Source organism: Arachis duranensis, chromosome 4 (assembly GCF_000817695.3).
Source record: "Arachis duranensis cultivar V14167 chromosome 4, aradu.V14167.gnm2.J7QH, whole genome shotgun sequence".
NCBI classification, from domain to species: Eukaryota; Viridiplantae; Streptophyta; class Magnoliopsida; order Fabales; family Fabaceae; genus Arachis; species Arachis duranensis.
This window is the reverse complement of record NC_029775.3, coordinates 98369033-98393874: the sequence shown is the minus strand read 5'-3', so window position 1 is coordinate 98393874 and position 24842 is coordinate 98369033. Positions and strand designations below refer to the sequence as shown.

Genomic DNA, 24842 nt, shown 5'->3' with positions numbered 1-24842 from the left:
AAACTTGTGAATTGTTAATAATGATGAACCATTATGATGATAGTGAATGTATGATTGTGAATCTTGTATGAACTATGAAGTTGAATTGATTAATTGTGTGTTGGAGATGTTAAGTTTATTGGAGTTGTGTATTGGGGTATTATGATATGAATTGAGCAATGATATGTGAATTGGTGTGTTTAGATATTGGCAAAAAGCTTCGATTTTTTGTATTGAGATACGAGATTGGTGAAAATAGAAGTTTGATAAACTTTGTAAAAATCATATTTTTGGCTGAATTTCGGCGAGCCATAACTCAACTTCTAGGTCCCCTAAATCTTTTCAAATTTATTTCATATGAAAATTGGGTTTGTGAAGTTTACACAGTTCAAAGAACGGATGAAAAATATTTTAAAACGAAAAGGTTATACTCGATCAAAGTTTGGTGTACAAAGCTGAAAATTCTGGACTTAGCAGCTTTTTGGAGCTTCTGCATTACATGCGTACGCAGACCTACCGTACGCGGCCATTCATTTCTGTTTAGCATGCGTGCGTATGCCGGAAGGTGCTGCGTACATGACATGGGCCAAAATGCGCGCTCACGTGTACACGTGGCCCACGCATATGCGTGACCCCTGAAATCAGCAAAATGAGTTTTGTATTTTAAAATGTAATTTTGAACATTTAAACCTCTATTTTCACCCTTTTAGCCCCTAAACATTAGTTGTATGTTGAGTGGGGAGAAGAAAGTAGGGAGGAGTAGTAACTTGGAGACGAAGAAAGTTTGAGAAATGGTGAATTATGAATAAGAAGGGTAAAAGTATGATATGTATATGAATGAATGATTTATAATGAAAATGTTTTGAGCTTTGACCTGGCAAGGTTCGTGGTGGTTTACCGCTTGCCTAGTATCGAGAATGTTATGTGGAGTTCGTGATGGTGTACCGCCCACAGGTTTTTAAAAGAGAATGTTGTGTGGGATTCGTGGTGGTGTACCGCCCACGTGTGTATGTTATTTTCCAATTGAAGATCTTGCGAGATTTGTGGTGGTGTACTGCTCGCAATGGTGGGGTTCGTGGTGGTGTACTGCCCACCAGTTTTCAAGAGGATGATATCCGGGTTAGCTACTGTATGTGTCGGGTTCTGGAAAAGTAACCGATACGTGAGTTCATGGCCAATAGGAAAGGCATGCATCATATGCATTTATGTGACTTGTTTGGTTTTGCATTACTTGGGTTTGCTTCCTTGAATATCTATGCTTATTTGCTATGTTTGCTATATTTGAATATCTTCTTGTATCTGCCTTGTCTGCTTTATTTGTTTGTGCATCGGTGTTTCGGAGGATTGGAGAAAACGTGATGAGTTTAAGGGTTAAGTTAGGAATTGAGATAGAACCAAGAATCCTTAGATACCTCACCCTATTTATGGTTTACAACGTTATTTTTAAGTTTGAATCTATTGTCGGAAGCTCTAGGATCACCTTCGGCTTTTCCGAGACCTTATATGTTAGTTATGTGGGCACCGTTACCATGCTGAGAACCTCCAGTTCTCATCCCATACATATTTTGTGGTTTTCAGATGTAGGACATGAGGTACCTCGCTGAGGCATGCTAGAAGCTTCTGATAGCAGAGATCTTTGTCTTTGGGGCTTTATTTTGGATATATGTATATATGTAGATACTTTTATCTTCACTGCTTATGTATTTGATGTACTAACTTCCTTCTTAGAGGTTATTTTGGAGAAATAGGTTCTGTAACTTAGTATTTTGGGCTTATTTTTGGGTTCTCTTATATATATGTATATATACTTATGTGCTTAGCCCGGTTTATCTTCGCGAGCTGAGTCTTGAGCTTTGATATTTGTACCTTGGAACTTTCTTTCGGTTATATCCATGTTAGCTTCTCTTATCCCTTCCCATTGATCGTTTACGTGTCGTGAGTGTTGTGCTCTTCGTTTTACCGTTTTCGATTTTAACTTTTCTTCAAAGGCTCCTAAAATAAATCTTCTTCAACTATATTAAATATATAAGTTTTTATTTTTAGATGTCGTAGCACCTCATCACCTCTGCTTTACATCCTAGGTATAAAGCTCTGTGTGGTAGGGTGTTACATCCTGCAAGAATTTATATACATATATTGATAACGATACACAAAAAAGCACAAGTGCACTTGATTTCACATAGAATTGCACCGATATTAATTAATGATTACGATGCATATACTCATTTTAAAACAAGCACACAAACAAGAGAATTGATAAAGAAAAAAGAAATATATATTATGTAAATAACTTACAAAAAATTTATTCATTAGTGTCCTTTCATCAGAGGGAGATTCTTTGTAAATAGGGTCAAGCACATAAAAGATTTTTTTTTGCACATCTACAATCCACAGCCACCAATGTTCTTCATGGTAATTAGGGCAAATAGCTAAAGTTTGGGCAAATAGGATAATATTTTAGTCTAAATGACACCGAATGAAAAACTGAGAGGGAGGCCGCCGAGCGTGCATCTTGTCCGCTGAGCGTGGGTCTTTGGATGCCTCGGGCGCTGATTTTTTGTGTTCCAAAGATGACGGTGGTGCGCAACTCAAACTAAATGTCCACTATAGACATATGCATATCATTTTGAAGCTCTGGACATTAGCTTTCTAATACAACTAAAACCCCCTCATTTGGAATTCTATAGCTCAAGTTATGACCACTTGAATGTGAAGCGGTTAGGGTTGAGAACTTGTGCGCCGAGCTTGTAATCATGTACGCCAGGCATATGTGGTTAAGGCCAGCGGGCGTGCATGTTTTTCTTCCATTTTGTGCACGCTTTTGCTCCTTAGGGCCACGCTTTTGCTGTTCTTATATTTTCCTTATGAAAAAACTTTTATTCTTGTTAGTTTTTTAGTCAAAAACTTCTGAATCACACAAAAATGTTATCCCAACTCCAAACATTTGATTATTTGTTAAATTCTATTTGAAAACATAAAAAATTTAATTAAAATCTAAGAAACTTAATGAAAAAGAATTTTAAAAATCACTTAAGATGAGATGTCATCAGATATATCCACCTATACTGAGCTAGTCCAAAAACGCGTGCCTCATATACCAAGTGAATCGGTAGATGCTCCATTACATTGAAAAAAGCAGGTGAAAAAATTCTTTCTAACTTACATAAAATAACAAGAATATTAGCTTCCATTTGTACAATATCGCTAAATCGAAGAGTAGATAAACAAAGGTCCCTAAAATATTGACTTATTTCAGTCAACAATTTTCACACATGGTCTGACAACTCTTTGAAGGCTAATAGAAGGAAATACTCCATAAATACATGATAATCATGGCTTTTCATCCTAAACAATTTTTTTCTTTGACGTCGACACCCCTTTGTAAATTTAAAACATATCCATTCGGCATTTTCAACTCCTGTACCCATTTACAAACACTTTTCTTAGTTGGAGTGTTAAGACATAGTTTCTCTTAGACTTTTTTTAATGACTTTCGTATACCTGCACCAAATTCAAATTCGGTCGACCATAAAGCACAGTCATATCTAATCTTGCCTTTTTCATTGTTCTTTCAGTATCCATAGTTTATTTCTAATTCTCTTTTTAAATTAATATCAACAACAAACTATAAAAAAAATATCGATGGTAATAGTGGTTATCAATTTTTTACGTCAAAAAATATACTGTTTCTTGTAGTGTCCAAACATAAAATTATTTTTATTTTTTTATAGATATTTTAAAAAAGATAACTCGAAAAAATATATTTTCTTAAAACTCACCCAAACAAGTCCTAAATTGTAAATTATCAAAAAAGATATATATATTTTTATTTTTTTAATACTTTTACTTTTTCTATTAAAAATTTACCAAACATGTTAAAAAATAAAAAGAATATTTTTTATTAAAAAAGATCTTTTTTTATATCAAATTAATGACACTCAAACAAGCATTAAATCTAAAATATATTATCATAAATGATGTTGCATTTTATTATTAAAATAAAACATTTTATTACCTTTTATTTTCCAAACATGAATGATAAAAAAAATTTCTTAATCTTTGTAATTTAATATAAGTCCTTCATCTCAATTAGTAAATCCTAAAATTTAGATGATTAAGTTAATTACCAAAAATACTAACTATAAAGAGACTTTTTTATTTCTTGTCTATGATTCATTGCCTACATTCTATAGATATTATAAGAATTGGTGAACCTTAAAAATTTACATGATTAAATTAACTACTATAAACATTAACTATAGAGCGACTCTTTTATTTCTTTATCCAGAATTCATCACCATAAATATAAATTTAAATACTCTTACATATCTTTAAGTGTTTATATTTTAAATATGAATTCATAAATATTTGTGAGTTACATCATGAAATTACATGACTTAGTTAAAATCATATTGACACACTCAGTCACACCTCATCTTCTTTCGCCGACTCTTCTTTTTTGACTTACTGCATGTCACCCATTCTTTTCCATATTTGTAGTTTTTCTCGTATGTTGCTCTCTTTTCACTCTCTATTTCTCCTATTGAGTTTCTTGAGTTCTAATTTGTCATTTTTTAAAAATAGGTTATTATAAAAATTATTCAAATTATTTTAGTTTAATATCTTAATTTTATTTGTTTAAATTTTAGATGTCTAGTATGGCTAAAAAATTTGAATATAAAACTTTTTTAGTGTTATTTTTGAAGATGAAGATATATAGTGTTAAATATAAAAGAGTAAAAAAAGAAAAGTACAGAACAAATGATGCAGAAAAAACAATGTATTGCCAATTGAATTGAACTAAAATATGCCTTTTTAATAAATTACTAAAAATAAGTTTTGATACCCCTTACTGTTACATTCCACTCAAAAGACTTATATAGAGTGGTAAAGTCTTGTCATAACAGCAATACACACAATACAATTAGTTATTAATTTTTAACAATTTCTTAGTCTTTCTTGATCAGTCTCTGACTGTGTGCCTCTTTACTTGGCTCAACAGCCCCCTCAAACTTGAGTGAGGTCTCTGAATCATTCAAAATTTGTCCTTTAATCTCTGAAAGGCAGTTATTGAAAGAGACTTGATTAGTATATCAACTACCTGTTCATGTCCCGGAATATGTACTACATGCAGAAAATTTGTCTTAACCTTTTCTCTAATAATTTGAACATCAAGTTGAAAGTGTTTAGTTCGATTGTGGTGAACAAGGTTGGCAATGAGAAGAATTATACTAAGATTGTCACAAAAATGGTAGGAATTATTTTCATGGGTATCCTCAATTCAGTCAGCAGATTTGTGAGCCACACCAACTCTCCTTGACAGGCAGCTAAGCTTCGGAATTCTACCTCAGTTGAGCTCCTACTTAAGGTAGTTTGTTTCCTGCAACACCAAGTAATCAAGTTAGGCACGAGGAATACACAATAACCGGAGACAGAATGCATGTCCTCTAAGTCTATTGCCCAGTCCGCGTCTGCAAATCCATAGAGCCTGTAATCACTATTAGGATGTATCAACAATCCATGCTCTTTAATGCCCTGTAGGTACTCGAGGATTCTCTTTACTGCCTTCCAGTGAGAAAGCAAAGGAGAATACATAAACTGACTCACTTTGCTCACTGCAAAGGATATATCTGGCCGGGTTATGCACAAGTATTGTAATGTACCTACCACACTACGATATAACTTAGCATCATCAAAATATTTAGACCCACTGGACAGCAACTATAATGGTGAAATCATAGGTGTAGGCATTTTGCTTGCTTCACTCATTCCTAGTTTAGAGAGCAAGTCACTAATATATTTTGTTTGGGACAAATGAAGCTGCCCTTGAGTTATCTTTTGAACTTCAATTCCTAAAAAATAACTTAGTTCACCTAAATCTTTTAAGGAAAACACTTTATCCAATTGAATAATCATGTTACTAATATCATTTGAACAATTACCAGTGATAATAATATCATCCACATAACACAAAATATACATAACAGAATCTGACCTAAATCTAATAAACAGAGAAGAATCAGAGTTAGAGCTATAGAAGCCAAAGGAGTTTAACGTATTACTCAATTTGTCAAACCACTCCCTTCGTGCTTGCTTTAATCCATATAGAGACTTATTTAATTTACAAACATACTGAGCAGCTTGTATCTCAAAACCAGCTGGTTGATGCATATAAATGGTTTGACGCAAATCACCATTTAAGAATGCATTATTAAAATCAAATTGACGAATTACCTAGTTTTTGGACACTGCAATGCTCAATATAAGTTTCATAGTTGCAGACTTTAGCACAGAACTAAACACCTGGTCAAAATCAAAGCCTTCTGATTGGTGAAAATCCTGGGCTACCAATCTAGTTTTGTATTTTTGGGCAGTCCCATCTGCATGTCTTTTAATAGCAAATACCTATTTACTCCCAATAACCTTAGCATTAGAAGGTGTTGGTACCAAGGTCCAAGTGTTATTCTTCATCAAGGCTTTAAATTCATCATTCATATTGTGATGCCAATGAGAAATTTTTAGAGTAGCAGCAGTTGATTTTGGAGGTTGTTCAAAAAAATTGTTAGAAAAAAATGGTGGCTGTTAATGTTCTTGGCCTGGATGAGCGAGTTTTGGACCTTGTCAATATTTGGTGAGTATTTGGATTGTGAGAGGAAGAGATGAAAGTGGGATTTTGAGTTTGTTGAGACTCAGCTTCCACATGTAGAAGCTAAATTTCGATACCTATTATAGGTTGCAAGGCAGAAGCTGGAATTGATGTATATGCCGACTCTTCTACAGTCTCTATATGTGTAGGAAGTGACTGAGAGGGAGGATCATCAACCTGAAGACAAGAGACTGGGTTTGACACTGGATTACACTTGGCAGTGGATGTAGCCTTTGGAAACAGGGCAGGATCATCACCAGACTGTGGTGCAAGGGGTGGAGAGGAAGAGGTTGCAGGCATCTTTAGGAACAATTTTGCATATGGAAACTCAGATTCATCAAATTTTACATGTTGAGTAATATAAATCTTGCCACTTTTGGACAAACATTTATATCCTTTAAAGTTAGTAGCATAGCCAATAAAAACACACTTTATTGATCTATTTTCAAGTTTATTTTTATTGTAAGGCCTAATATAAGGGTAGCAGGTGCTTCCAAAAATCCAAAAGAGAATATAGTCTGGTTTCTCATTAAATAGTTTTTTATATGGAGATAAATTAGAAAGAACCTGAGTTGGAATATGATTGATTAAGTAAGTCGAAGTAAGAACTGCTTCATCCCAATAAAGCAATGGCATAGAGGCACTGGAAAGAACTGCTTTATTTATACAAGATGAGAAATTTTTACCCACTTTTTCAACAGCCACTATTTTTTCTTTTGCATCATCACCGAAAGTGACAAATCCTCCATCATATTCATCAAGCTTTATGAAGAAGGTTGTCTTTCCGGTCATATGCCTAGAGCATCCGCTATCCATGTACCACATATTTTCTTTCTTCTTGGATGCTAGGCATACCTACAAAATAAGCTCAAGTGACCTTAGGTATCCAAATTTTCTTGGATCCTTTCACGTTAAACCATCTCCTATGTCCCAAATCATTGTAATAAAAAACAACCTTGTAAACTTTATCACCAATCATTCTTTCACCAAAGAAACACTGAATAGGAAAATGACCACTTCGGTTACACAACCTACAAAACCTTGGAGTTGCTGTTTTGTTAAAATAGGTGGGATCTTGAAACCTTGTGTCATTGGATGAAGAAGGTTTATCTTTAAAAGAAAGTTTCTCATTAGATTTATGAAATTCCAAACCAGCTTTATCAAAAAGTGGTTTTTGACTAGCCAAAATTTGATTTAGATTTTCAGAACTGAGAGTAAATTTGGCTAAGTCATTTTCAAGATTTTTAATCTTTTCCAGCAACTCTTCATTTTTCTTAAAACAATTTACATATGCAACTACCGAGTGATCACTTTCACAGCTTCTAAGTTGGGCTTTCAACTGCTTATTTTCTTCTACAAGATCACAAGCAGTTTCGGCCTCCCTTAGCTTTTCTTTGAGAAACTCATTTTCCGCTTTAAGAATAAAAATTTGTTGTTCCAGATCTTGATTATCAGTCAGAAAACATCTTATTTTTTTAGAAAGGTGGTCTATCATGAGATGAAGGTCTTCAGTGTCAAGGTTTTGAAAAAATACCTGATCTACATGATTTGCCATGAGACAAGGCTGTGACTTAGTTTCAGATTCTTCATCACTGTCCGAGTCATTTTCTAAGTTTTCCCATGATGCCATCAGACCCTTCTTCTTTCCTCCTTTTTTCTTTTCCTCCTTTTTTAACTTGGGACAATCAGATTTGTAATGCCCCATCTCTTTGCAGTTGAAACAAGTCACTTTGCTAAGGTCTTTCTTCATTTTTCTTGAGCTGCCCCCTTTGCCTTTGAACTTCATCATTTTCCTGAATTTTTTGGCAAACAACACAAATTTATTTTCAGATGAGTTATCACTGGATTCATCATCCAGAGGGTTAGTAACAGAAGAAAATGCAATTCCTTTCTTTTTTGACTCTTTTTTTAAATAAGTGTTTTCAAAAGCAAGAAGGTTTCCTCTCAAATCATCAAGTGTCATGGAATCAAGATTACTGCTTTCAGAAATAATTAAAGCTTTTGTTTCCCACTCTTTAGTGAGACATCTCAGCACTCTTCTCACAAGCACAGAATTAGAATGTGTTACTCCCATAGCATCCAAGCCAACAGTAATGGTATTGAACCGTTCGAACAGTTCATCAATAGATTCTCCTTCCTTCATTGTAAACATTTCATATTCCCTGTTTAACATGTCTATCCGAGTCTTCTTAACAATGGTGGTTCCTTTATGAGTGATTTGTAATTTATCCCAGATTTCTTTTGCTGTTGTGCATCGTGATACCCGTCGGTACTCCTCGAAGCTGATAGCACAGTTGAGTAGATTTATGGCCTTGGCATTTAGCTCCACTTTCTTCCTATCTTCTTCTGTCTAGCTTGCTTCTGGTTTAAGAGTGACTACTCCTTCAGCACTTGTGTTAGTAGGAAACTGTGGTCCTTCTAGGATGATCTTCCAAAGCCTGTAGTCTACTGCTTGCATAAAGATCTTCATTCTCTCCTTCCAATAGGTATAGTTTTTCCCATTGAAAAGAGGCGGTCTGTTGCTTGACTGGCCTTCTGTAAGATTGTAGGACACCAGATTTGAGCCACTGCTTTCTGCCATGAGGATCTTTTCTCCAAGATGCAAAGCTTGATCTCTTTGAGACCAAGCTCTGATACCAATTGATGGTTTCAGTGGCTAAGAGAAGGGGGGATTGAATCTTATCCCCCTTTTTCTGCTTGCTAACACTTGCTGAACTTAGAAGAGACTTTTCTGTTTTTATCTCGTCCCTAGCCACGAGACTTTTTCATTTTGTCTCGTCACTTGGCACGAGACATTTTTTATTTTTAGCTCCTGTGCAGTAGAAACAGAAATGGAGTAGGAGAGAGAAAAGATTACACCCAGATATATCCTGGTTCGGTTGCTAAGTGCAGTGCAGCCTACATCCAGTCTCCATCACAAACATGATGAAATTTCACTATAATCTTCCAGATTACAAATTGTAAAGTGCTAACCCAACTTACAAGGGGATTCCCACAGAATCATGAAACATAACATAAATGAACAAAGAAACTCTAAGACATCTATGGCTTTTTCTTTTAATTCTGCACTCTCTGCCTTTTTTCGCTTTATGGCTTTTTCATACAAACCTCACTGTTTGCCTTTTTCCATGAGACTCAAGACATGACAAAATTAAACAGAAAAATTACAAAACAGAATACATTGAAGGAGAAGAAAATCTGTAAGCTTAGGTAGCTATGAGACTTCTGTGCCTTGCACTCTCACTTTCTTTCCTTGAATCAAACCATGACTGTTCATCCCTTTTATAGAGAAGTGAAGCCTTCACAGTTAAAACACAAAACCGAGCTTAGCTTCTTTTTCTTCAAAACAAAATCGGTTCGGCCACAGAGAGAGAAGAGGAAACTCATGCAAAAATCAACATGCAAATACCTCTAGTCCTTCCTTGGTCATCACTCTTCATCAATCCGAGCGCTCCATCCTTGGCTTCCTCTCCAAGATGGATTTCTGGCCCTTGATGCTTCATGATGATGATGGCTTCATCTACTCCAATCTCTGCCTCTTCCATCACTTCGACACTCTAGCTACTTCCTGTGGTGGTTGAGCAGAATCAGAGACAAGCCATGCCTCCAAGAATCTCTTTCTTGCTGGCCGAATCTTCTTCTTTCTTTTTGAGTATGAAGGATCCGAGATTACCTCACCAAATCTTACTACATTTGGTGATTATCTCAGCCACTGCATACTTTTGGTTTTCTTTTTCTTACCATCATTAACTTGATGGTCTTGATGCATGCAGCTTCTTCTTTTCGGTGAGTGTAGTTTAATGTAGCTTCCATGGTTGCTGTGACATGACCGAAGGAAGAGAGAAAGAGATGAGAGAGAATTGTGAGGTTAAAGTAAAAGCAATTAAATGAAATGTAACATATTGAAGGGTTGCTTTTACTTCCCTTGCTTTGAGTAGCGTACAGCATTAATCATAATGATTCCCATCAAATCAATTTCTCTTTCATTGTTCCAAGGTCTGCAATAACTCCATTTAATAAAATTTGGATTCTATCAAGGAATAAAGATGATATCCGTTGAAGCATGCAGCACATAATCAAAGGAATGTGTTTCTTTTGTTAAGTGAATAAAACAATATTGTGCCCCATTTCCTTTTAATTTCGGACCAAGCATTTTTGGTCTCATACCAAGACCTTAAATTGGGCTTGTTATCACAATTGTTGGCCAAATTAACAATAACACTGTTTTAGCCACCATGATCTCAATAATTTAACATCTAGACTGAAGGAAAATTCTTCCAATGGACTTTGTTTAAATTTGTTCTTTTCTGTTCGGCCCATCAAGAAAACTGCACAGCAAAAATTATTATAATTAACATACTTTAATAAATTAATAATTTTGCTGTTAATAATGTTTGATCATCATCAATTTAAATTAGAGTTTTCCAAACTCATCAATGTGAAATGCTAACTGATAGCATACATGACACATAACATGTCTAATTAGACGTTGACTAAATATATTTACAAAAATCTATCAATTTAATCAATAGGTCATATTAGGAATAGGATTTTTGTAGTTGGAGAAAATGACTAACTCAATAAATTTTCATAAACATATTTGGCTAATATCCAATTAGACATATCACGTATTATATATGTTATCAATCAACGTTTTACAACATCAATCTTTGATGAAAATTATTAATGGAGTGACTGCAGGACAAATATAATTAATTCGCAATATTTGAAGGACTAATTTAATTGAAAAAATCTTTTAGGAATGAATTTAAAGAACTTTCAAAACTAATTTAACTATTAACCCATTAAACTAATTTATGTGAATTAGATTCCTTTGATTGGATTTAAAAATGTTAGATTTTCAAAATAATACTTAAAAAATTTAAAATTACAATTAACTATCTTCTATTCTTCTTCTTCTTTGTTTTTTTTTTTTTTTTTTTTTTTTTTTGTTGAGAGAACTAACAATCTTCTTCTACACAGATCCAGAACGGCAGAAATTCCAATCCCCGAAAATAGTGGTGTCAAACTGTCAATTGAGTCCAAGATCCTAAAACTACAGAAACACACATTTTAAAAGGCCTGATTCTGATAAGTCCCCCAAAAAACAATTGAGATAGGGCTGGTCCTAGAAGCCCTAAACAAAAATTGGAAGTTGCTGCGCTGTGCATCATCTTCGACTCTTCGTCTGATTCGTTGAAGACTCAGGTCGCTGTGCATCCTTTCACACTCGTCGGAGTTGCTGTGCCTGTGCATTGGAGTTGTTGTACATTCTCGATTTGTCGCCAACTCGCCATTTCTGCCGGAGAAGACATAATCAGTGGACGACGCGGTGGTGGTGCTGATTCTGATTCTGGAGACACAGATTACCAGTCTCTGAGGTCAGTCACTTCCACTCACCTTCAATTTTCTCCATTGCTCACTTCACGATTCGAATCTGCTTCGTTACTTGCTTTGCCTCTCTTCTGTTTCTTGCATTCACGAATTTTTACTTTTTTAATAAGCAATGGTGTTTGCTTTGTTTCGATGTATTTTTTTCTGTTTTATAGATACACTTTACGATCCCTCTGGTGGTTTAGTTTATAATTCATGTTTAGTTTTATTGCTTAATCCCCAATTCCCCATGATGGTTTGTGTTGAATGTAGATGACTCCTTTTGTGTTGAATGTTGAATGGAAGGATCGAGATTGAAACTTTACTCCAAAGTTTGGTTCTTTTCGGTGATCAAAATTGTGGGTCTTATTCATCTCTTGAAGATTCCTCTTATCAGATAATAATTCTTTTCATGCTTGTTGTAGTTTGAACTGGTAATCAAGTATAATGTAATGTATCCTTTCTAGTTCTAGTTATTAACGAATCAAGAACCTTGTAGAATTTTAATACATATTATTGGAAGTTTTTATGCTTTGTTTTTATTGCTTAATTCCCAATTCCCGATTATGGTTTGTGTTGAATGTAGATGACCTCTTTTGCGTTTGTTTGTTTGTTTATTTTTGTTTCTTTATTATGAAAGTAGCAGCAGTTCAAAATATTTATAAATGGTGTTTTGATGAGATTATCTAAATATGATTAGGAAATTTATAAACATGGATGATGAGATTGTTTCTAAGACTCTTGTTCAACTTTCTAGCAAAAATTCTAATGTTTGGAGGTTTTTTAAGAAGATTGGAAAAGATAGGGATGGTGTTGAAAGGGCTGCATGCAACTTTTGTAATCATGAATACAAAATTGGGAGGAACCCAGAAACTAAGAATAGTTTCTTGACTTCTCACTTGAATCGTCATATAGTTTCTTGTAAACCATATTCCTCGGTATTAGATTTGATGATGACATTAGTGAAATTCATGAAGAAATGTCAATGGAATTGATGCATCCCCCTCTACATTCATGATTTTAGATGATGAATTTTTGTGAACTTTATTTCGATTTTCTACTAGAGACATTATTGATGGTGGATACTAAGGAGAAGGGTGATGAGATAATGAATGTCATGTTTAATTTATTGGAGCGAATGTCATGTTTAATTTCTTATTAGGTGTCCCGCGGAACATTCATTTTCTTTCGATTCCCGTTCTGGGGTTCTCCATTAATTCCTTGTATATGGGTTAGTTCATTACTTCATTTCTCGTTTTGATTCTGTTTTTTCGTTTTTGGTTTTCGATTTCTCCACTGTCTGCGCAATCAGAAAGAAGAAGAGAAACGATATCTTCAAAGGTGGGGAGGTAGGAGCCGCTGACACAGGTGCGAGCAACTGAATAATTCCGATCATGAAGGCACTCAGAGCAGAATATTGTTGATTGGGTATGTTTAATATTGTGATCTGTGCTGCTCAAATAGAGCCTTAATTTGTTTGTGCATGATTAAACTTTGCTGATACTTGATAGTTTTATTCAATTCCATTGCCCTATGATATTAGTTATCCCTGGTTTTTGGCATTCTCATGAATATCATATTGCTTACTACTCTCCCTGCGCTGCCTCACAAGTCATCACTCAATTTAACCTCACAGCTTAGCGAATAAATTTTCTGTTGGGAAATTAGCACAAGTCTCTTAGTTATGTAGCAATTAGCATAAATCTCTATCTAAGTTATTGAGTAATTATATTTATTATTGGATAATTTTTTTCAAGTACTCCTATTTATTCCCTTCTAACTTTTTAATAAGCTTCTAACATTGTAAAATAATGAGTACTATGGAGTGATCGATGCATTTTCTTTACATGTCTCAGAAGAATAGCCTTATTATGTAATTGATTGTTTCCTGTTCTTGAATCCATCTTGTTTGCTGTTCTTGTTTGCAGCCGTGAGTCAAGCGGTCAAAACTGTGGTCATATATTCAACATGTTATAAATGGTAGTTCCACAATAGGCATAAATGCGCACAAAGCAAGCCATGTGAGATATATGAATATAAATATATCCTAAATGGGACAGGTAGAGATGAATGGAGGAATAAGGAAGGATGGAGGGAATATGAGATACCCTTTGCCTTAGGAGAGGACACGTCATCCATGATCTGCTACGATCTTCGTTCTATTAAGTTATATAGTAGATTGCTAAAAAAGTCAACACATTAGTTAATAATGGAAGAAAACATTTGAACGCCACTGAATTCGGAGCCTTCTTCCTTCTACAACTTCTGTTCCTCTGTTTCTCCAATCAAATTCAAGAAAATGGTGAGAAACCATTTATCCAAGCGTGCAAACAAGTACCTCAGAAAGTTCAGAAAATGGCCACATTCTCCTTACAAAACTTCATGGCACCACAATTTTGCTGAAGAACAAGCCATGGAAACCCTCAAAAGAGCAACACTTGAATTGGGTTCCAACAACAACCACCCATTTCTTCTTTCTACCCTTATTGACTCTTTCAAGTCTTATAGCTGTGACCCAACGCCAAAAGCTTACTTTTTTCTCATCAAAACCTTAACACAACACTCCCATTTTCAAGATATTCCACCTGTTCTTGACCACATTGAGAACATGGAGAGTTTTGAAACACCCGAGTTTATGTTAATGCACCTTATTGGATTCTATTGTCATGTTGGTATGGTCCAATATGCTCTTGATTTGTTTTACAGGATCCCAAGGTTCAGGTGCACACCAACTGTTCGATCATTGAACCTGTTGCTTTCATTGCTCTGTAGGAGGCCCAAGTGGATTGGGATGGTGCCGAATGTACTGCTGAAGAGCCAGCACATGAGCGTTCGCTTCGAGGAATCCACGTTTCGGGTTTTGATTAAGGCACTGTGTGGGATGAAGATGGTGGGTTATGCTGTTAAGATGATGAAAATTATGATTGATGATGGGTTTAGTTTGGATGCGGAGATATGTTCTTCGATAATATCTTCAATGTGCAAACAAAGCGATTTGACTGGCACAGATGCTTTGGTTGTTTGGGGTGATATGAAGAAACTAGGATTTTCACCTGGTGTAATGGATTATACAAATTTGATGAGGTTCTTGGTGAAGGAAGGGAAGGTTATGGATGCTTTTGAGATTCTGAATCAGATGAAAAAAGATGGAATCAAGCCGGACAGTGTTTGTTACACCATTGTTATGAATGGAACTGTAAAAGAAGGTGATTATGTGAAGCTAGATGAACTCTTTGAAGAAATGCTGGTACTGGGGATAATCCCTGATGTTTATACTTATAATGTGTATATAAATGGTTTATGTAAGCAGAATAATTTAGACGACGCACTTAAGATTATTGCTTCTATGGAAGACTTAGGTTGCGAACCAAATGTTGTTACTTACAATACTTTATTGGGTGCATTATTTATGGCTGATGATTTAAGTAAGGTTAGAGGATTAGTGAAAGAGATGAGAATGAAGGGTATTGAGATGAACTTGCATACATATAGGATCATTCTTGATGGTTTTGTTGGTAAAGATGAGATTCAAGAAGCTTGTGTTTTGCTTGAGGAAATGTTGGAGAAGTGTTTTTATCCAAGATCTTCTGCATTTGATGATATCATAGTTCAGATGTGCCGAAAGGGTTTGATTACTGAAGCACTTGAACTGATGAAGAAAAATGCTGCAAAAAATTTTATTCCTGGTGCTAGAGCTTGGGAAGCATTGCTTAATTCAACTTCTGAACTTTCATATTCACAAGCATCATTTTCTGGCTTGTTGAGAACGCAATAATCTGTTATATGATAAAAATGTTCAATGATATTTATCATATAGATTAGGTTTGATTTAATGGTTTGTGTGTCTTCTCAAATCAAATCTTTTTGGTGCTGGTGGTGTTATGATTGTTGAGGTTTATAATTTACACATATAGGTTTTCATTTGTGTAATGTAAATTAGATTAAATACATGAAAACATTATTTAAAACATGTAGGTTAATACTGAAAGGATGTAACTCACTTGAATTAATAAATAACATACCATAGGGGTAAATCACTTTAGTTCAATTCATTTCACAAAAGGAAAACTTACAGCCAGAGGTGCAACTGTAGTTAAGTTCTTGGTTGGTAAGATTTAAATGGCTATTTGGACAAATATTATATAGGTTTTAAATTTAGCATTTCCCTAAATATAAATGGCTATTTGTTAATAAAATTAATATAATTGTTATATACTTCTACGATTATGATTGGCACAAAATATAGGTTTGCTCTGATCTAAGGAGATGTAGACCTTCTTAGTGTTTTGTAAGTTAATTTGTTTTTAAGCATGCACAATGGCCTTTTGACAACACGCCGAGAAGCACCATTGCCCGCTTAAGTATTGGCTATGATCACATGAAAGGTGAACATTTCCAACAATAATATTAATATTATATAGGGAGAACAATACCCAAAATATATATATGGAGAAATCTCAATATAAAACTTTAAATGTCCAAATAATATTACGATACGTGGGACAAATTATATTTTACCAAGTGGCATCACTGTACATGTGATATATCGATATGCCACATGTAATTAGCAGATAAGTTATTGTCTCATTATACATTTATACGTGTGTGTTAGACAAAATATAATTTTTTGAAAAAAATTATAAAAAAATAATTAGTTATTTAATAATGTTTCTACATATAATATTTATATCTAGATGTCTTTATATATAATATTTTATCTATTTTAAATTAAATTAGATCATTTGACAATTAGCTATCTATTTAATTTTTGAAATTCACAAGAGGTGTGGAAATAGTTGCGGGAAATTCAAATTTTTCGCAAGTGGTGTACAAATGGTAATTGTCAGCTGACATTAGGTTAGTCTATAAATAAAGTTTTAAGAACACATTATAGGGAGTTCAGTTCTTCTTGAAAATCACTTAGAAACCCAAAACGCTCTTAGCTCCTTGGCATCACAGAGTAAAATTGAGAATCTTAAGTAATTCCTCTGAACTTAAACACTTGTACTTTGCTTTTTTCCAGTTTATTAATAAAATTCCTCTACTTTTACGTCTGCTTCTCTTTTACGTTCATGTTTCTTCTTTCATATTCTTTTTAATTTCCTGTTTGTTTTAATTTCTGCAATTTACTTTGCCACCGGCACCTTGCATTTATATGTTTATTTGTTACTTTTATTCCTTTTAATTTTATTTGACGTTACAATTGCGACATTGAAACACCCACATTTTCTTTTAAACATTAACAAAAATTTGAGTAAAACAAATTGGCACGCCCGGTGGGACCTTGTCAATAGATTGTAATTGTCAAAAGAAAAACCAGGAGTTTTTGAGTGTGCATGTGGTTGCGCAGTGGTAAGTTTGTGCGTCCAGAGCCAAGGAAACTAGCGTCAGTTGACAAGTCAAATACTTCTGCAGCATCTTCTTCTACTTCTAATGATGAAATTAGAGAAAATGAATCCAAAAATTCTCCTGTGATTTCAAACACAGAGCCTACCTTGATGTCAGTGAGGCATGATAGTGTTGGCCATGCCCATACAAGGTTAAATGCAACTCACATAAATACTGTGGGGTGGCCGCCATATGGCTTGCCACCGGGGTACGTCCCCCCATGGTGACACAAGGATTGTCTGTGCCTCTCTACTCAACTTTTCAAAATCCTATTTATCAAAATCCATTTGGCATGTCAAATGTACCTGTTTCTGGGGTGTCAGGTTCACACATATCACAACAAAATTTTTCACATGCTATTAATACAGGAAACAACAGTGCATCTAATTCTACTACATCCACTGTCACTAGGGTAGAAAATTCCAGATTTGTGTTTCCTGACATGTCAAGAGCAATGCCTATTAATCAATCCAGTCAAACAGTGGGATCTTTAGCAAATATTAGGCAACAAATGGATGAAAGGCACCATGATCTAGTAAACATGTAAACTCATCAAATGGTGATAATTTTAAATCCTCTTTTAGAAAACACAAACACTAGAATTGAACAATTAAATAGGCAAGTCAATAGGATTGCTACTGTGGTAAATTTAGAAGAAAATGACAACTTGGGTTTAAGATTTGATAATGTCAATCAGAATGGTGGAGCAATTCCTAATTATGATGTTCATATGCCTAGACATAGTCAAAATGCTGATGATATGTTAGAAAGACTTAGGCAAAATAACTTAGGGGGGCATTATAATCTAGCAAGAAATGTCGAGCAAGTTTTAAACCATTTGGAATTTAATGTTGGTTGCTTAAATAGGTCATATTTTGTGTCTGCTTTTCCTGAATGTGTCCAACAAGCAGAGCTCCCAAGGGTTGGAAAATTTCAAAATCTCTTACAAAATTTTCTAGAAAGGAAAATGAGTCTACAGTAGAGCATATTGCTCGATATACTATTGAAATTGGGGAAGCAGCTTCTAATGAATATCTTAAGATGAGATACTTTCCTTCTTCTTTAACAAAAAATGCATTTACATGGTTCTCCAACTTGAGACCAAATTCTATTCATTCTTGGGTGCAGTTAGAAAGAAATTTTTATGATCAATTTTTCGAGGTGAATTGAAAGTTAGTCTTACGAATTTATTCTCTGTCAAACATGCAGAAGGAGAATCCATTGACACTTATTTGGCACGTTTTAGAAACATAAGAAATAAGTGTTTTACTCCGATTCTAGAAACTGAAGTTGTCAAAATGGCTACTAATGGGTTAGAGTTTGGAGTTAGGAAGAAACTTGTCAATCAACACACTTTAGATCTTTCCCAGTTAGCTGAAAGAGTAAGACAAATAGAACAAATTAAAAAAGAAAAAGAAAATTTCAAAAAAGGTTCTAAAAAGGTTGCATATGTTGATTGTTTTTCAGATAATAGTGATTCAGATGAGAAAGAGGTTTATATTGCTGAATTGCGTGGGGTCCTCCTTATGTATGCAAATCTTTGAAACCTGTTAAAGGAAAAGAAAAAGTTTTTTCATATTCCAAAACTGAAAATAAGACTTATTCTTTTGATATTTCTAAGGCAGATCAAATATTTGAAGTTTTATTAAAAGATAAGCAGCTTATTTTACCAGAAGGAAAAAAGATGCCTTCAGCCGATGAAATAAAGAATAAAAAATTTTTGTAAGTTTCATCAGGTATTCTCACACACCACTAATAATTGCGTCCGTTTCAGGAATTTGATACAAAAAGCAATTGAAAAGGGAAGGTTGAAGTTTGAGGATAAAACTACTATGAAGGTGGACACTGAACCATTTGCTGCTGACTCAAATTATGTTGAGTCATTCAATTTGTCAGTCAACATGGTAGAAGTTGATGCCACAATGGTTAGTGCCAAAGATGAAAATAAAGACCTGAAGATCTTTGAGCAAGACAAGAAGCCAGTTTATCCTTGTCCAGGTGAGGATTTGTTAGATTTTTTGTTGAGAATTAAAGAATCTGACAGCACCATCACCATGTGCCCAAAGTGCAATGCTGTTTTTGACAAGGAAGCTGCAAAAGAGTTTGAAAATTACAAAGTTGAAGAGAAAGAAAAGGCCGAGCTGAGAAAGAAGATTGCTGAAAAAGAAAATAAAACTAACGAGCTAAAGCAGAAGATAGCCGAGGAAAAACAAAAGTTGGGCGGTCAAACTCCTTTGAACAAGTGCGTCAACAACACTGGGGTACAACCCGTCAACCAGAAGATGAAGACTGTAGTCATGATTGATGGAAAACCTGATGGATTTTCTCAAAAGACAAGAATTCCTCCCACCAAAATTTCAAACAATAAATGGGTCCAGAATGTGAGAAATATGCAGAATTAACCTACTGCTTTTGTAAGAGGAAAAAACAAATGGGTGAAGCCTAGACCTTTTAAGCCTAGGTACTACGAGTCTCAGTTATGGAACGTGAATCATGCACAAGACGGAGGTAGTATATATATTCCAAAAAATGTGCCTATTCCCTCAAAGCCAATTTATTCTTGTTATAATCCTAACATGCAGCAGGTTCCTAATTATTCTCCTTGGCCAAACTGTCAAAATATTCCAAAATATTCTCCTTTTACAATTTTTGAGCAAAAAGAGAATATACCTGAGTATGTTCCTTTGGATCCATACAAGGGACACGGAGTAGATTTTCCTCCTTTGCCAACCATGGCCAAGTCTGCAGAAACAGGCAATTCTTCTAATCACCCTAAATGCAATAAAAATATAAAGAAGAATCTTGCTGGGAAGAGAGTAATGGTTGAAAACAAGGGAGAAAATGATGAAGATTTAATTACTGATAATTTTGACACTGGTTTTGATGACAGCTTAGAAGCAATATTTGGTGTTAAGCAACCTATAGCTATGGTGTCAATACTGCCTGAGGAGTATAGTCAAGTCCAGGAAGTAGAGTCATTAGAAGATGATTGTTATGATGTCTTTGATAAACCACTATTTTATGGATTATATTGTATTTAATTGAGTAGTTTTATCAAGCTTTTCACTCACTTATTCATATGATTTGCATGATTTTACAATTCATTCCTAGTTTAGTTCTATGATTGAAAAGATGCTTCTTTGGTCTTAACTTAGCTAATCTTAATCCTCTCTTATTACCATTTGATGCCTTGATCTGTGCGTTAAGTGTTTCAGGCTTCATAGGGCAGGAATGGCTTAGAGAATAAAGAGGAAGCATGCAAAAATGGAAGGAATACAAGGAATTGAGGAGATGACTAGCGAGAAGTCACGCGGTCACATGGCTCACGCGACCACGCGAAATAGAAGAATCAGAGTGACGCACTCGCGTGCCTGACGCGACCGCGCGGATTGGAAGCTGCACAAACGACGCGAATGCATGGAAGACGCGCACGTGTGGTACGAAAAACGCTGAGTGACGCGATCGCGTGGACGACGCGTACACGTGACGTGCGCGATCTGCAGAATTACAAAAGTCGCTGGCAGAGATTCTGGGCCGCATTTCAACCCAGTTTTTGGCCCAGAAACACAGATTAAAGTCAGGGAACATGCAGAAACTCATCATGCTTTTCGTAATTCACAATTTTTAGTTTAGATGTAGTTTTTAGAGAGAGAGGTTCTCTCCTCTCTCTTAGGTTTTAGGATTAGGATTCCTCTTAAAGGATTTAGGATTTATTATTATTTCAAATTACAATCTCTTCTGAGCTCCAGGTTCAATATTCCTTTATTTTGACCTCTCTTCTACTTTGAGATACTTTAATACTTTTATTTATGTTTGATTTATGTTGCCCAATTGGCTTATGAATATTTTCCATGTTAGATTTGACTGCTTTGAATGAATGTTATTTGAGGTATTCCAGATATTTATGATTCTTATTTAGCTTTTTTTATTATTGGCTTTAATTGATTAACTGGAAACTCTTGAGTTATCAACTATTCAGGATTGATTGTTATGTCGGCTGATTAATTGGAATTCCACTAACTCTAGTCTTTCCTTAGGAGTTGGCTAGGACTTAGGAAATCTAACCAATTAGTTCACTTGACTTTCTCTTGCTTACGCAAAGGTTAACTAAGTGGGATTAACTTCCATTCTCATAGGAGTAACTAGGATAGGACTTCCGAATTTTCATATCTTGCCAAGAGTTTATTTTACAGTCATTTATTTATTTTATTTGTCATTCAATTTACTTGTTCCTCACTTTCAAAATCCCCAATTTACAAAACTCATAACCAATAATAAGAACACACCTCCCTGCAATTCCTTGAGAAGACGACCCGAGATTTAAATACTTCGGTTATCAATTTATTTAGGGGTTTGTTACTTGTGACAAATAAAATGTTTGTATGAAGGGATTTCTGTTGGTTCAGAATCTATACTTACAACGCGACTTTATAAAATTCTTTACTAGCAAAAATCCTAACGTCAAAATGGCGCCGTTGCCGGGGAATTGCAAACGTGTGCCTTATTATTCTTTATTGTGAATATTTTTCAAAAAAAATATTTTTCTTTTACTTGTTTATTTGTTTTCTCTCTTCCCTCTTATTTCTGATATCTATTATGAATTCTCACCCCTCTCGCTTTGAGTTTGGTTCTAATTTTGTTGTAAGGAATGGAAGCTATAACAGGACTATGCATCAAGGTCTAAGCAATCAAAGATGGATGGAGCCACAAGGATCTAATCACCCCTTTAGGCAACAACATCATCCTAAATATCATGGACAAAGACCATTCTACAATGCATATCCAACTGATAGATTCGGTGGACCGCCTTGTAGCTACCAACAAGCTCCACCCTATGCTCAGAGATCATCCTCTCGACATAACTTCGAACCACCACACTCACAAGCTTCTTTTCACCATTCACTACCACATGACCCTTATCCACCCCAATGCCAATCCAACTATTCCCAAGAACCACCACACACCTATGCACCATGTCCATATCCATCAAGCCAAGAATCATAGGTTCTCCTCGAAGAATCAGTAAAACAATTTAATGCAACCCTTCATCAACTGGATCAAGCAATAAATCAATTATTTTCCAGACGTTCAGGCACTCAACAGACTCCTATGGCTTCATGTGGAGAATCTAATGAAGAATGCAGCACGAAGAAGACACTAGAGACTCCAGTAGATAATATAGAGCATAACTTCGTACCGAAACAAGTAGAGGAAGCTGTCATTGTAGAAGAAGAAGAGTTGGTTGAAGATTTAGGAGATGCTGAACCTCCACAGGAATACAGAGTTGTAGAGAATTCCATCGAAGATGTTGCAATTAATGCTAAGGAGGATAGTGCACAACCCCCAAGGCAGGTATCTTATGAGGAATTGGACGGAGTGATCCGAAACTCAAGTTTTCCTAATGATGATAGTCACCACTCAAGTTCTCTTAATAATGAACTTGCATCCACAAGTGAATTCTTTGAGACTGAAGAATCTTCCCCAAGTGAATACGAAGATGATGCAGAGGTCGACTTTTCTCAACCTCCTATTTACGACTCAAGCGATGAGGAAGATATCAATGACTTTGATCAAGACATGGTTGAAGTTAAAGAAATTTGCAAAGAAGTGGAGGAATTCACAGAAGACCACAAGGGAGTAGAGCTTACAGAGCCACTAGAAACAGCTATCCCAAGGCCATTACCACCCAAAACAGACTTCAAGTGGGTAAAATTCTTAGCTTTTATCTTTACTTTTCTACTTGAATATGGTTTACTTGAAACAGATGGCCAGCTTAGAGCTCTTTGCGGCTTTAAGAGCAAAAGGGAAATGACTCGCACTCAGAGCTGGTATGCAAGATTCAATGAGGCTTCGCACTTCAATTTAAGGTGCAAGGATTGGTGTCAAGCTCAATTGAAAGGATCTCGGAAGCTGTTTGGTCACTGCAGTGAGAATTCAGACTACTCACCACCCGGTTGGAAAGATGTAGATCAAGATAAAGACGAGTGTAGAAGAAAAGTTTGGGATCATGGAGTCTGTTCTGACATTCAACACCCCGGGAGCCTTGAAGCCTGTTTGAACTCACCAAAGGGCTTTACATGCCTCGTTTGGGACCCTGGAGGCTGTTGGAATTCCAAACATTGGTGGAGATTCTTGGATGAATACAAGCACAAGCCACCATAACAAGGAGCTCACCAGAATGTCCAACTTAAGGACTTTAACTAAAAGTGCTAGGTGGGAGACAACCCACCATGGTATGATCGTTCCTTTTTCAGTTTAAATTTTAGTCTATTTTTGAGTTTTGATTGAACCTGGAATTTTGCATAACATTCATTGCATTCTGCATACTGCATTAAAAAAAAAGAAGAAATCACACGCGACGCGCCCGCGTTGCCGACGCGTCCGCGTCATATGTGCGTTGGGAAGAAAAGAAATGTGAACAGAGAGTCACGCGAGAGCGTGGCTGGAGGCGTGCCTTTGGCACAATTTGACCGACGTGACCGCGTCATGTGGGAAAAACGCCTCCCACGCGTTCGCGTCACCCATGCGAACGCGTGCCTCCAAATCGACGTAAAAAGGGTGTATGGCCGAAAGTTGAGCTCGAATTGGGCTGGACTCGTGCTAGAAGCACAAACCCTGCCACGCGTCCGCGTGCCTCACGCGTCCGCATGCCCCACGCGTCCGCGCCATTTTCAAATTTAGGCCATCCACGCGATCGCGTCCGTCACGCGAACGCGTCACCCAGATTTTTGACACAATGAGTTTCAAACAGAGAGTTGCACGAGCGCGCGGCTGCCCTCGCGCCAGTAGCACAAATTCACTCACGCAACCGCGTGCCTCACGCGGCCGCGTCACTTGATAATAACGCCACCTTCGCGAACGCGTCACTCACGCGTCCGCGTTGCCTGCGCCGCACAGCTCAACCAGATCAGCCAAGATATCTTATCTTTTCTTCCCATATCTAAATCTTTTCTTTCCTTCTTATTTTTTTCTTCCTCCTTTCTTACTTTCTTTTCCTTTTCCATTGGTGTCAAATTTTCTTATTCGACTGTTGTGTCTTTTCTGGTATTATCTTGGTGCTTAGTGACTTGTTTTATTCTTGTTAGGTAATATTAATTAAATCAATGCCTATCTTTTATACCTGTATTACTTTTGCATTGACATGAATTTATATTATCTCTCCTTACCCACACCCTCTTCCCTATTATTGCACATTTTTGCACTCTTGATTTGCCATGTGCTTCTACTGTTTTCTCACTTGCATGTTGTAGCTACCATGTAATTGAGACCCTTTTTATCTGGCATTAACACCTATATTTTATTTGTTTTCTATATTTATTTTTGGGTTACTTTTCTTCTTTTCCCTCTTCCTTCAGGATGGCCACCATGAAGGGAGAGGAAAAGCTTCTTACTGGGGAGACAAACAAGTTCATCTGCTTAATTTTTGAAGAAAAGCATCAGTTGGAACAGCCCGTCC

The 24842-nt window shown here is 35.8% G+C and overlaps 1 protein-coding gene across 4 annotated transcripts; it reads left to right on the top strand.

Annotated features, from left to right (window-relative positions):
* The first annotated feature begins 11585 nt into the window (after window positions 1-11585).
* LOC107485160 (pentatricopeptide repeat-containing protein At2g38420, mitochondrial) lies at window positions 11586-15812 on the top strand. 4 transcript variants are annotated; one of them, XM_021140712.2, is made up of 4 exons: window positions 11586-12006; window positions 13311-13426; window positions 13927-14300; window positions 14705-15812. In XM_021140712.2, exon 4 carries the CDS (start codon window positions 14790-14792, stop codon window positions 15771-15773), a length of 984 nt encoding a protein of 327 aa, XP_020996371.1. In that variant the 5' UTR covers window positions 11586-12006; window positions 13311-13426; window positions 13927-14300; window positions 14705-14789; the 3' UTR covers window positions 15774-15812. The 4 variants fall into 4 exon arrangements, with proteins under 4 accessions (XP_020996371.1, XP_020996372.1, XP_015961160.1 ...); XM_021140713.2 differs by lacking the exon at window positions 13927-14300; XM_016105674.3 differs by having other exon boundaries at window positions 13927-15812.
* Window positions 15813-24842: the final 9030 nt, after the last annotated feature.

Bases quoted from the DNA above. Each gene is read 5' to 3' on its own strand.
- LOC107485160 (XM_016105675.3), top strand. From the start codon at position 14,298: ATGGTGAGAAACCATTTATCCAAGCGTGCAAACAAGTACCTCAGAAAG.